The sequence below is a fragment of the Vidua chalybeata genome, chromosome 3 (assembly GCF_026979565.1).
Source record: "Vidua chalybeata isolate OUT-0048 chromosome 3, bVidCha1 merged haplotype, whole genome shotgun sequence".
NCBI lineage: Eukaryota > Metazoa > Chordata > Aves > Passeriformes > Viduidae > Vidua > Vidua chalybeata.
The window spans coordinates 60,593,685-60,607,510 of record NC_071532.1 but is presented as its reverse complement, the minus strand read 5'-3'; the positions used below and the strand labels follow the sequence as shown (position 1 = coordinate 60,607,510).

General features: G+C 42.6%; 1 protein-coding gene and 1 long non-coding RNA gene across 4 annotated transcripts in view; one reads left to right on the top strand and one right to left on the bottom strand.

The window, feature by feature from the left end:
* SOGA3 (SOGA family member 3) overlaps nt 1-13,551 on the bottom strand; it is a 28,072-nt gene extending 14,521 nt beyond the window's left edge. Inside the window, exons 1-3 of the mRNA XM_053938875.1 lie at nt 12,676-13,551; nt 12,131-12,355; nt 8,575-8,733 (exon numbers count right to left, since the gene is read on the bottom strand). Of these exons, the coding sequence (XP_053794850.1) occupies nt 8,575-8,733; nt 12,131-12,355; nt 12,676-13,551 (1,260 nt within the window). The remainder of the gene's footprint in view (nt 1-8,574; nt 8,734-12,130; nt 12,356-12,675) is intronic.
* LOC128785968 (uncharacterized) lies at nt 2,633-5,464 on the top strand. 3 transcript variants are annotated; one of them, XR_008430125.1, is made up of 5 exons: nt 2,703-2,804; nt 3,551-3,671; nt 4,573-4,635; nt 4,721-4,856; nt 5,366-5,464. It is a non-coding gene; the product is annotated as an uncharacterized LOC128785968 (long non-coding RNA). The 3 variants fall into 3 exon arrangements; XR_008430126.1 differs by lacking the exons at nt 2,703-2,804; nt 5,366-5,464 and adding an exon at nt 2,633-2,655 and having other exon boundaries at nt 4,721-5,323; XR_008430124.1 differs by lacking the exon at nt 5,366-5,464 and having other exon boundaries at nt 4,721-5,323.
* Nucleotides 13,552-13,826: the final 275 nt, after the last annotated feature.

Sequence of the window (13,826 nt, the reverse complement as noted above, 5' to 3'; positions counted from 1 at the left end):
TAATGTGGTATCATATTTTGGCAGCCTTAGTGAAGTCAGTAGTGAGGCTGCCTACTCAGCAAAGAGATAAAAAAGGTTTTCTTTCTCCTTTATATCTCGAAGAGGTCATACCCCAAAGTCTGTATCAAGAGAAATACATCTTTTACTGCCTGCCCTATGGTGAGTTCATGCTCACAAACCATTTTCTCTGATAACCAGTTACCATCTACTACCTGCTCCACAGTTCCCACCCTGTCCATTACTTCCACGGACAACTGGGCATGCCAGGTGATTGCCCCCTGCCAAGTAATTCCCAGCAGTAGGAAATCACATGGCAGCAACAGGCTGGACTTGCTGTTCTGCATCTCGTTTGCCATCTCATCTGGCTCCATACCAAGTCACAGAACCTTTGCCTAGTTTTTGCACTAGTAAATGAAATGGTCAGAGACTATTCTCAGGACCTGATGCCAACTGGCTCTTCACAATTCAGCCTCCTTTCAAAAGTGATGACAATACAGCTGAACTTCCCTACAGCTTCCTTTCAAACAAACAGGAACACATCCAAATTGTCAATCAGTAACAAGCTCTGACCGAGGCTAGACCCTAAATCACGCCCAAGTACTGAAGCAGTGGTAGCTGACCCAGGTCAAAACCATCTAAGGGACATTTTAGTAACTGCTTGTCAGTTTGTGGGCCCTTCCTTAGCTTGATTTACTTTATATATATAGATTTTGACTGCTGGAAGCAATTCTGTAGCAAAGAACAACTTTGAAAAGAATGATCCAAGCAAAAAAAAAATAAAAAAAAAAAAAAAAGGTTTCAGGTGATTGAGATCAGAATGTTGGGACTGATGTCCTTTCTGTAAAACATAGTTTCTATGTGTTTGGAAGCTCAGGTTTTATTCTATGTTTCCATTTCAGTTAGGGTTTTTGTGGGTTTTTTTAAGATGGTCATTATTTTTTTTTTCCTTTAAAATACACCTTACTGCAAAGAGACTCTAATTTTACCTGGAGACTGTATATAATATCAGTAACTCCTTTGACAAGACAGCTTGCAAATCTAAGGCTGCTGCTATATACCACAGAGATGAAGGAAAATAAAATAAGATTCTGACAGAAGGAAAGAACTCTCACATACCCATGAAATCAGAGTAGCAGGATTATGTTTAGAGATTCAAAAGAACTGAACAGTCTTCATTTTGTGATGGATAAATTAGTTTCTGTTTTAAACCTAATCCAGATATACTCTTTTTTTACTACAGCTGCCACTCCATCATTACTTCCCAATCAGCCATCAATCCTGCCACTTCTTTTACACATCCTTGTCAATTTTCAGACCATTCAATAGAAATTCACAAAGCAGCACACCAACTTCAACGACTGAAAAATATCCCTTCCAGGCATCTTTACTCACAAAATCTCTTCACAATTAGATATTTATGGAGCTTTATTCCTTTGAAATCATTCCCTATTTATTACCTATGTTTTGGAATACATTATTATTGACCATCAGGCTGTTTATATTCAATTTAGAGTAACTCTCTTGAAGCAAATGGCTCATGTGAATTGTTGATGCATGATAGATAATTAAAATCTAATTTTACAAAATTTAATTGTCAGCTGCTTCTCAAATACACTTTTTTTTTCCTGCTTATGGCATGACATTTTCAGAGAATCACTACAACAGATTCTGTTACAGAGATTAATTTCTTTCTCCATTATGATTCTTTTCTCATATTCAAAGAAGCAAACTGAAGCAAACTCTGCTTATCCCAGTCCCTGTGAAATCGCAGGGTGCTCTGAGCAAGTTTGTCAGAATCACATCCTCACAGGTTATGAATAGCATCCCTGCTGAGTACTGTTTTTAAAGGAACAAAATACTTGGGCAAGACACCAAAGGTAACAGAATACCACACAAGCAACTCTGACTGGGGGCTACACATCTGCTGGGATGTGGTGCTTAGAAATCACTGAGCTGTGCTTGGAGATAGAGGACTTTTTCTCTCTTTTTCCTGTACAAACCCAGGCAGACATTTGTTTCTCATCTCTCTTAGAAAAGTCTTCCAATTATCCTGTGGTTCTCTTCATCAAAACAAGTTTCCTTTTTTTTTGAGAAAACAAACTGAAATTCCAGATCACAGAAACTCTCTGCTTACAGGTACTGCTGGTAAAAGTGTTGCTGATAGACTTAGTATTGGAAATTCCAAAAGACACAGGAAGGAGCTGGTCTTGTGAGGGCCATATTAAATCCTCCCCTGCTGCCATCTGGTGCCGGGAGCAAGTAAATTACTGTAACTCTGCCAAGAGTTCCACTTACTGCACTGAGCCTGTGAGGATGAGCAGCTACAGCAGCCTCTCATCTCACTCTGCTTAACCTTGCTCCCTCCATTACCAGCTGTTTGAAATGAGGCTCTAACTCTGAGGAAAAATGAAAATATGAGGTGCAATTATTATGTGCTTGGGAGACAGCATGATGGAGGAGACTTAAGCTTTCTCCTTCAAGCCAGAACAACCAAGTGTCAATCTCCAGTGATTCATAGGCATGCAGCATGGGCAACAAACAGAAACTAGAAATCCATGAACACCCACATAGTTATGACCTCACTGGAATCACAAAGACCAGTCAGGATAGCTCACATGCCTGGAGTGCAGCAATGGATTAAAGAAAACTCTAAAGGTGAGGAAGAAGGGTTTGGCTCTACACAAAAGAGCAGTAATTGCATTTGGTGCTGTCCTGTGACAGGTGATGGGCCAGCTGTCAGCTACAGCAACAATCAGAGGACAGAGGAGCACCCTCTGAAGTGTCTCCTACTGATCAACTGATGCGTAAGACGAAATAGATTAAGCATTTTTCAGACAGCTAGCAGTCACATGATTTCTGCAATGAATTGAAGACAATTTTTGCCACAGTGATTAATAAGTCAGCTGTAGCAATTACTTTGATGGACCTCTTGCAAACAAGAAATCAGTGGTCAGAGGTTTGATGGTCACTGGTAGCACTGACTGTGAGATGGTGAAGTTTATGGTCCTGAGAGAAGGGATCAAGAAGAGTACCGGGCGAGGAAGTTCTGAAAGCATCCAAAAATGTAATGTTACTGTTGGATACGGCTGCCTCGCCTGTTGGAAATGCTGCAAACCACCACTCTTTATGAGACTTGTTTCCAGTTTCTTGCAACCTCATTACATTTTAAGCATTGCAGATTTTCCACACCAAGTATCTGTCCTAAGTTACCAACACTGTTAATATTTTGAGAAATTTAAGCAAATTATTCAGCTCTTTTCAAGATGACAATATTCTTGTTTGCTCATAGTAAATTATTCTAGCAACTGTTCTCTTGAGACATTCCAATATGTCTGTGTTCCAGAACATTTTTGTGTTTATATACAATGTATATCTCATACTTTTCTAACTCATCAAAAGGATGACATAACCTTTTAGAAATTTTCCATTCCTATATATTACCAGGTAATTATTCATTGGAGCTTACCAGTTTGAATTGCTGAAAATTCAGTATTTATAAATTACCTCACCCTCTCCCACTGCCAGCTATCAATGTGCACGTTTTCTCCAGCTGACAGATTATGTTCCAGCTCCAGGGCCAGAAGGCAAAGCCAACTAGTCCTGCAATTGTTGCTCCACGAGGATCTGGATAAAGCTGAAGCCAGGCATTAGAACCAGAAACCTTCCTTCAGGTGCTCACAGTGATACAGTTGCTGTTTCCTAGCACAGAGTGATCCTCCACTGCGCTCAATCCAGATGCAAAAATGACAAGCTAAAGCTTGGAAACAAGGAAAGGAACAGAACAAACCAAGGAAGCTGACAGATTTGCATGAGGGGGTGGAGGAACCAGGGGAAAAGTAAAAATTTCACAGTAAATAGAAGTTGCAGCTAAGAAATGGGGATAATATATCTGAAGCAGAATGAGAACAAAATTAACTAGAAAATTCTTGAAATCTAGAGAGGATATTGGACACTCATGAAGAGCTGGAAGGATGCAGGGAAGGAAGGAATGGTGGGAGACAAGGACAAGACAGGGACTTAGAAATCAGAAGACAGCAAAACAACTACTACCAGACATAAAAGGAAAAGAGAAAATTAAAAAGAGAAAAAGAAAGAAAAGGAGAAAGAGAAAATTAAAAAGAAAAGAGAAAGAGAAAAGAGAAAGAGACAGGATCGAGACTGAGTGAAAGAATCTGGAGAATGTGAGACTTCGTGAGTTATAGAAGAAAGACTTGAAATAAGTGGTTGTGGTTAAATGGCAGGAGAAGGGGCTTAAAGAAAGAAAGGTTTACGAGAAAGAAGAGATACTGGATTTTCATCCTAGAAAAGCGAGGCAAGCTGGTATTGGTGATCAAGGGGACTGGGACAGCATCTTAACAGATCTTTTGCAGTGTGGGTTTGTTTGTTGGTTTGAAGTGTTCTTTGTGGTTTTTTTTTTTTTTTTTTTCTTTTACAGGGGTGGGGGAGTCAAAGTTGGAGTTGCTTGGGGGTTTTTAATAGCAGCTTTTGTAGTGAAATTTCCAGCTATCCTTCTGATGTCTATGCAGCTTGAACACTCAGAGGTGTATAAAGAGCTAATCTGTGCTTAAACAGGGCAGGCAAAGGTTGCAAGTGTAAGCAGAAAAGTGTAATTACATTCCTGTGGTCCCACAGCAGGTTAGTGTCAAAATAAGGAACAGAATTCAGATTCTTCCTCCCAGCTCCAGTTCCCCAGATCCTGTTGCCTTCCATTTCCATGCAGTGTATGAACCAGATTGACAAGACAGGCACCACTACAGCAAAATACAGACCCATGAAGGGAGACATAGACTCCTCTGGCTGCAGTCTGAACTGAAGGACAAAAGACATCTCTGGTTCATGTGCCATGGTTTTCACAGGTTCTGTATCTGAACTAAAAGTCTATGCTTAGAAGAAGAAAATGGTGGCTTGACAACACCACCCTAAAGCAGCTGTAAGAACTGAGCTGCCTTGCATCTGCCCAGCTTGGAGCAGTAGCAGAGCAATCTACACCTATCCAGAGAGACATGTCCCCAAAAAACACTGTGTTTCTTGCCATTGCATGTCTGCATTGCAACGAAGGTTTGTAAAGCCCAGGGTCCAGTATATCGATCATATTTTCCTCCTATTTCATTTGTCTCACAACAAACCACTAAACCTCAGCTAATTGGGTGTTTGCTACATAGCTACAGCAAACAAATTCATTTTTAGTTCACAATATCAGAAAGGTCTACAAGCATTAGCTAGGCTTTACTTGTTAACAACAAATTAATGAAAGTTTAATTAATTAATGAATGAACAACAAGTTCATTATTATTAACATGTTTTTTTTTTTTTTTAATATCTGAAAAATTACATCTAGCTACCGTTGGTTTCTCTTTCCTACTAGGAAACAATTTCTCTACTTTGTTTTTGGCTTCCCAAAAAGGATTACAGTTGATAGAAATCAATATTAAAGAAGAAATCAGCAGCCGTTGCTACAAATAAAACCAACACAGATTAAAAATCTTGTGTGTCTCTGTGGATATATGCAGGAATAACTTTCAATCAAATAGCTGCAGTTTGGAGGACTAAAAGCAAAAGTAACTGATAGAAAATGTATGCATTGCTGGAACACCTTCCAAATCCTGGATGCTTGCAAGCTTCTGCTGCCATCAACAATAATTTCTAACTTGTTGTGGAATTTATTATAATTCATTTTCTCCAAAAGCTCCAAATCAAGAATGCAAACTGCAATAACCTCTTTATATTAATGGACAAATACATTCACATGTCTATATTCACCCTAATGTTCACTGGAGAACTCAAGATTTTACTCTAAACCAACACATCTGCTAGCTTTTATCTTTTCTACATATTTTCAGTCAAGTCTCCATGCTTTTTGAAACAACAGAGAATCCACAAAGAGAGAACTTTGGCTTTGGTCCTGCCCTAGAGACTACCTACCAAAACATTATGCTTTCTTTCTTACATTTTCTATTAAGTCGTATTTTAATTCTCTGATATCTCACACTGTTCATTATTAAAGAACAAGAAATTTCACATGGCATCTATTAAAATAGATTTTAAGAATGGAAAGGTTGGAGTGTCTGCAGTACATATGCAGAAGTACAGAAATAAATTATCAAAGCACAGAAATCAGTCATTACATTTTTTACTATGTTGTGAAACAAAAATATTTCTTTGTCTTTAGAGAGATACTTTCCCTTATTCTACGCACAATGAAGCAAAGATCACAATCCAGACAAATCCATATTTCAATTTAAGCTGAGTAGAACTCCCTTAAGCAGGAGGTTATAATGGCTGCATTGAAATGGAAAGGGCTGTAAATCCATGAAATTAGAGGAAATAACTCACAAGCAAACAGAAAATTAACATTACGACTACCTGACAATGACATTTAAAATGCATGAAACCTTCAATTGCCAGAGAAGAAGAAAAATTATTTGTCACAGAAAAATTCTAATGCAGACCGCTTTCTGTTGTTTTCTTTTTTTTTTTTTAATTAACATTTCAATAGCTTCTTCACAGATTCTAAATTTCAATTCTGTAAGATTTACTGTAATTTATAAGCATGTTTCCATGGGTTGCCCAAGTCATGGTATATTTGCAAAGTGTATAGTATTTTGGCTTTGCTTCAAACTTGTTTTTCCTCTAACTTGCACCTCCTCACCTATCCTCCAAATTCTCCCATTCTGTGCTGAAAATCCTGGCCTGAAAATCAGCATTCACCTGCTCAAAACAACTCAGCAGCCTATTTGAAATACATAAATTCTGCCGATTATGATGACACATATAATGACTGTGCAAGACAGTTCTCCCTGCTTCAGTATAAGGATGTATTTCTGACTCTTTGTCCACTCCAACCCTACTATGGTGTCAAGTTTTATTTCATGTTTTCATTCTGGCTCAGTGCCCCCATTCTGTGCCACTGGGAAACATCCATCTGCTTCAGCTTCATGAAAACCATTATTGTGTAACAAGAGACCCTAAACATGACACCATCTCTTCTGGAGTCTCCAGCACCCTTTCATTGATACCAAGAGCAAAACCAGAAAGGGCTAAACACTTAAGCCAAAGAAAGGAGTGGAGAGCAGTATGGGAGCAACAGAATCATAGTTCCACATAGCGGGCCAGAGGGAAGAACCACAATAAGGAGAAAGTGACTAGTGATGACAGGGATGAAGAAGTCCATTAACTGGCTTAATATCAAAGAACACAAACTATAAAATTGCCACCAAACATCACTGTAATCTGAGGATGCTTCAAAAAAGCAAGACAAAAGAATTTTACAGCAGTATAACCTATTAGAGAGAAGGGGGAACCAGAGATGAGAACATAAAAGAAAGTAGAGTCTGAATGGACAAGAATAACAAAAACTTTGGAGTAAAACCAATCTTAAGGACAAGTTATAAGGAGAATTACAGAAAGATCACGCTCTTATCAAGAGGCTAGTCCAAGAAACCAAGCTCTACTTAATGGCAGTAACCAGAGAGAAAAAAGAAGGGGAAAGTTTCAGGGAGATGAGGGGAAACCTGACTAAGGCTCAGATTTTTTTCATGCCCTTTTAAAATTAGCAGTTATCTGGAAAAGCAGCAGAAGGTGGAACAAACCACATGTTTAACCTCTACTAACATGTTTGAAATTCAGTTCCTGTAAAGAAAACATTTTAATATATTTAATACTACATCACTTAAAGGACTCATTTGCAGTTCCTAAAAATACCCTATCATCATACAGCTGAAAATTTTCTGCCTTTTTTGACAACTGCTTCATACAAGATCAAAGAAGAAACTGGTGTTCCTACTAGGGTATATTCCTAAAAGTGAAAATCAGGGGCATTCATTGAATTTTAAATCTTAAAGAGGAAATAGGAGAGCTGTTTTTAAAATCTCTTCTGAGAAGTCATTCTTAGTCAACAGCTTCTCCTTTTACTGCTGCTTTGTTATCTCTGTCAGCCTGGCTAATACTGCTGTAATGCAATTTTCTGCTTACTTAATGGCACTGTATCTTGCATCTATATAATGGCAGCTGGAGTAATTTTGAAGATTAATTAGATACAATGAAAAATTATGCTTAGATTTAAAAGCCAGGTAGAGTCTCTCACTTTCCAGTACTCCAAAGAGCATGACTGAACAAGAAGGAGACGTGGCTAGATCCCCAGTCTCAGTGTGCCTGCTAGTCCCTAGTAGGAGTTAGCATGGGAAGAACTACTGGTCTTTGTAAAAGCTCGTGGGAAACATCATCTGTAAAGTTAGATGCCTCCAACACACTTAAGCACACTTCCTATATGAATATTTATTTAAGTACAATGTATCAAAGCCTCTGAACTCTTGTTACCACTAATTTCACATTTCCCTCCTAGCAGAGAGAGAAAAAAAAGGTACCACTTGGTTCCTATTTTGCCTAGAAAACACCAAATATTTTAGTTTCTTCTCAGCTTCACAATCATCAAGCTGTACTTCAGTACTCCTTGCAACTTTCAACTTTTGACTGCCATATTGTTTGCCCACAAACCAAATTGTAGAAAAAAACAGTTCATCAGTAAGAATCTAAGATCTTCAAATAATTGATGTAGAAATAAATAGCAATACTAACCTCTTTCATTTTTTCCAGTTCATTCTGTAGTGCTTGTTTGGCAATTTCAACTTCTATAAGCTGCTGTCTTAATTTTTCATTTTCATCTTCTGTTATAGTACGTTTTTCTTCCACATTTTCCAACTCGTGATGAAGTCTCACCGATACATCTTTTGCAACCTAAATGAAATAGTATATCAAAAGAAAGGTTAAAAAAAAAAATACTGCCGTAGTGCTTAGTGCCTAAGCAAACATTTAGAGGTTAATTCTGGGTGTTTTGATGGAAGAGGTATGTAAGGAACCAGGTAGACAAGAACATACACAGACAGAATTCTAAATAATTCCAAATTCAAGCCAACTCCTTCCAATAAATGGTACATTATCCCTGCGGACTTCACTGGAAACCACATCAGACATTAAACCCCAGCTCCTTCTTAGGTTCTGTCTCATCAACAGTTAAACAGGAATTTCACTGTTCCTGGAGACAATGCATCATCTATCTTCTCTCAACCATAGCTAGCTTATACTTTTCAATGCACTAAAACACACGCCCTTCAAATACTTGGCATGCAACATCATCTAAAAGCAGGACCCATCTTCTCCAGGCCTTCCCTACCTGTGTCTACCTGTGACCACACATGGATACATGTTTATTTTGACTCTGCTAGATTCTCTCTCCTTGGTGGACAATTAATGAAAATATTTTATTAGCTCATTTGAAGATTAAAATACAAACAATATTATTACTGATGTTGGGTTCACACAAATGATGCCTGATATTTTCAATTAAAATGTACACTAAGGTTTTTTTGGTTGTTTGGGGGGTTCTTTATGCATTTTCACACTAATAGAGTTAAAAGGCATATGAAAAGATCTAATTCCTCTTCCTCAGGAAAAGTAATGAGAATCTTGCCCTGCAAGCCACTTGCACTATATTTTGTGAAACCACCAGAAATTATAATCACACATCTATAATATTTAAATATAAACTAATCACTGTGTTGATGGTGATTTAGACACACAGACACATAGTTTGAAAAGCCTCATTTCCTGCTTTATTTAGAACACTGGAAAGCATAATTAATCCAACTTAGCATTAGCTAGGGGAGTTCAGCGAGCTGTCCTTCATGGCTTTCACTCAAACCATCTTTACATTAGTATGTCAGAAGTTCTTTGACATACTAAAATTCGAGAGAAGAAATAATAATGGTAAGCAAGCATCTAGAAAGATCCAATGTATCAGAAATCAGCAGCAGCTAGTGACTCAGCCTCCCTTGACAAGAAACCCAGTGTGTGTGAATTACAGATACAACACTGCAGTGTAGCACAAGATCATTCAATAACCTCCCCCACTGCACATGCACTCAAGACACATAATGCCCAACAGAAAGAGTGAGTGGAGGGGAATTTCAATTATAACCATAGTCCAAAGAGACTGCAGAATGAGCTGAGAAACACACCACAGGGCTTTAGATTGATGTCTTTTCCTACACTTAGTATTAAACTACTCATCTTGTTGTCCAACCAAAGTAAATGGAAAATCATGGGGGATACTTAAAACAGCACCCTAATGGAACCTATAGTCAATAGATACAGTCTGGATCAGTAAATAAAAACAATTCATAATATAATTACTGGTAGCTAATTTTTTGACACAAAAATTGATGCCATTTTCCTGCCATTAATGCAGGAAAAAATACAGAGCATTCTAGATAACATGGGAAATGGGACTCACTTATGCAAGATACATTTTAATCCAGTCATATGCAAGATACGTTTTAGCACAGCTATCTGCAAGACTGTATCTCTGAAGGATCAAGTTCCCTAGTAATTGCAATATGAACAATGCAAAATGGTCTTTCTTCAGAAGAGGACTTGAAAACACTACAGAAAACCACACGAGTTATAATTATGGTTAGCCAGCACCCAGAACTCTATTAGGCAGAAATTTGGCATTAGACATTCATCCCTATTCCAAAGCAGAACACATTCATGAAGGGTGAGAACACCGCTCCTTTCCAATGAGTCAGTCACACTGGGAAACACATGGGACAAATACTAATTAAAGCATGCTCTTTGTCCAGCTAAATCCAAGGCCTTAGCTTCTATCTCCTGTATTGGCAGACAAGCACCTCAGCAGAGGTGCCCTTAACAATTCCCTCCCCAGTCTGCATGTGCATGACTTGCTAATAAAAGTAACACCGAGCCAACAAAGAAGCCAACTCTATAAACTGGAATCACTATTCATTTGGGATATGAAGGTCCACCTTCAAATTCTACCTGCAAACATGTGCGTCTCAACTGATCACCTAAGCATCATTCTGCGTGTGCAAAATGCCCCTTGTTTCAAACAGAAATCCCCATGAGAAGGGGGTGATTTTGCTTCTGATCAGGAAGACTATTTTGCCAAGAACCACATGGGCAGCTGTATTTATAGAGCTGTCACAGCCACAACAGAAAATGTGGGTTTCGAATATGCACAGAAAAGGAATATCAAATAGAAATGTTAATAATAGTGATGACAAGCTTGAAAACTTTCAGAAAAGATGATCCAAACCAGGCCTGAGAATAACATACTCTCAATCCATCACATTTATCAGAAAGAAGTTAAAAAATAACCTTGTTCGTAATCGTGAATTAAATTCACATTTTAAACTGCAGCCCACAGAGCCATTGTGCCATAGGTAATCCTAGGCAGAAGTGTGGCCAATAAGCTCACATTTGTTATACAGAGGTCTGCACTTCCATGAGAAAAGGTCAGTTGTCTGGGAGACTAGTCAAAACTGGAAACTGGAAAATGTTTAGGTGTCCTGATTCAGCAGGAGTCCTTCAATATCTAGTGAATGGAAGCAGAAATTAAACTTTGAACTGTGTCAAGAAAGGTTGTTTTCTCTGTAATTGGACCAATTTAGAATGGAGATGATGGCTATTTTACCAATGACAGTCTTTAAACAAGGACTGAAACTTTTCCTTAGCAAGAGGCTGTGGTTCATTCAGATCCTATGGATGAAATGCAGTTGATGACACACTGAAATTTGATGGGTCTTGTCTACGGTTTCAGGTGGATGTGAAAAACCCCGGATTGATTGAATATGACAGCAGTTTTTTTACTGACAGAAACAGAGTAAGGATTTAGTGTTGTGACTGCAAGTATTCAATCTGCTTACCAATAAGCATCTAAAATCTTTCACTAAAGAATAACAAAATCCTGTCAAAGTCAATGGGGCTGTTTGGTGAGGTTGGTTTAATTTTGCAGTGGAAATGGAAGGGTAGTTTAATTTTGCAGTGGAAGGGTACGTTTTGCATTCATCCAAAACCTTTTGCATCTAATTTGCTTTTGAGTAACTGCTTGCACATTACCTTTATAAAAAAATGATAGGACTGAAGCTGAAAATAGCCTATCTACATACAGCAAGGGCTCCTATTACCAAGAAGAGCTTGGCCACTGCTATTCCACAAGCTGTACTGGGTGCACAGTGGAATGGATGGAAATGCCTGAGTCATGAGGACCAAGAGCACAGTGTTGTGTCTCCATCTGAGATGCTCCCTTCCCCTTGACACCTGCTCATGTCTGTACCTTGAGGTCCTGCTCCATGCTGCGTATGAGCTCGTTGTCGATCTCGCCAGTCTGGGCGTAGCGCAGCCTCTTGCGCTCAGCCTTGCGCAGCCGGTACTGAAGGATCCGGCAGTTCTTGTTGGCTCGCTCCAGTTCATGGCGCATTTCTTGAAGCTGACAAGCATCCTCCTCAAAGAAACTGTCCCTCATCTCGTCCATCTCTGTCCTCAGCTCATCTATTTCATTCTGGCACAGGGGCAAGAAGGGGACAGGGATGCAACAGGTGGGTCAAAAGCACAAATGTCAGCACGTACAGGGGAAAGCAGCCAAAGTGGAGCTCCGCCCCACAGGGAGGGCAGGTAAATACAATCCAGCTCATTATAAGCCCCGCAACGAAGCAGGGAAGAGGCACTGCCCGCACATCCCACAACAGAGCCATCTTAACGCTGCTTCCAGCGCTCCTGCGGCAAGAGAGGGAGGCCGGGAAGGTCCTCCCGTCGGGAGGCAGCCCGGTCCCCGCCCGGCCCTGGTTCTCCCCCACCCCCGCCGCCGCCCCGGCCCCTCACCTTGAGGCTCTCGTTCTCCTCCCGCAGTTTCTCCATCTCTTCCTGCATCTCCTCCTGCAGGTGGGGGCTCAGGGCGATTTCGGGGCCGCAGCTCCTGCCGTCGCCTTCTGCCTCGCCCTGCCGCAGCTCCTCCGCCCCGGCCGCCGCCATGGCAGCGGGCGAGGAGGAGGAGGCGGCTGGGGGAGGCTCGGCCGGGGCGGCGGCCGCGGAGGCGGCGGAGGCAGCGCTGCCGCTGCTGCTGCTGTGGTTGGTGCCCTTGGTTTGCATCTGGGCGGCCGCCGCCAGCCCTTTCCTGAGGTGGAACTGGATGAGCTCACTTTGCAGACATCCCTCCTTCCAGTACCCGCCGCCGCCCGCCGCCGCACCGCGGCCCTTCCCCGCGCCCGAGGAAGATGGAGGCGCCGGGGCCGCCTCCCCCGCGCCCTTCAGCGGGGACCGCCCCGCTTTCCCCCGCCACTGCTTGGGCGGCGGCGCCGCCGCCCCCTCCCGCTCGCCCCCGCTGCCCCCTGCAGGGGGCGCCTCCTCAGCGGCGCCCGGCGGCGGCAGCGGCTCCTCGGCGGCGGCGGCGGCAGCGGCTCCTCCTCTCCCGGCGGCGGCGCTGGGCGGCGGTTCAGCACCGGCACCGGGCTGGACAGCTCCCCGCGCCGGCTTCTCGGCGGCGCGGCCGCGGGCGGCTCGGGGGGCCTGGCCGGGCGGCGGCCGCGCCGAGGTGGCTTTGGCGGCGGCGGGCGCGGCTTTGGCGGCGTTGGGCGGCGGGCGCGGGGCGGTGTCGCGGGCCCGGGCCGGCGAGGATGCCCGCGGCTGCTTCCTGCCGCTGCTGCCCTCGGGATGCAGGCGCGGCTCGGCGGCGGCGCCCCCTGCAGGCGGCTGGCTCATGGCGGCGGCTATCTCGGGGACGCGTCCATCACCGGCGGTGTCCTCCGCCTCCTCCGCCGCCGCCGCCCCGAGAGCTGGGGGAGGAGAACCAGAGAAGCGGTCGGGGTGGGGACGGGGAGGACGGGGACACGGACTTTCTGGCCACGGCGGCGACCAGCCTGCCCGCTCCCCGCCGTCGCGGCGCCCCGCCGGCCCCCATCCCTGACCCGCGCCCACCTGCAGGCGGAGCGGTCCCCCGGAGCGGCCGGGGAGAATCCAGCCGAGGCCGCAGCCCA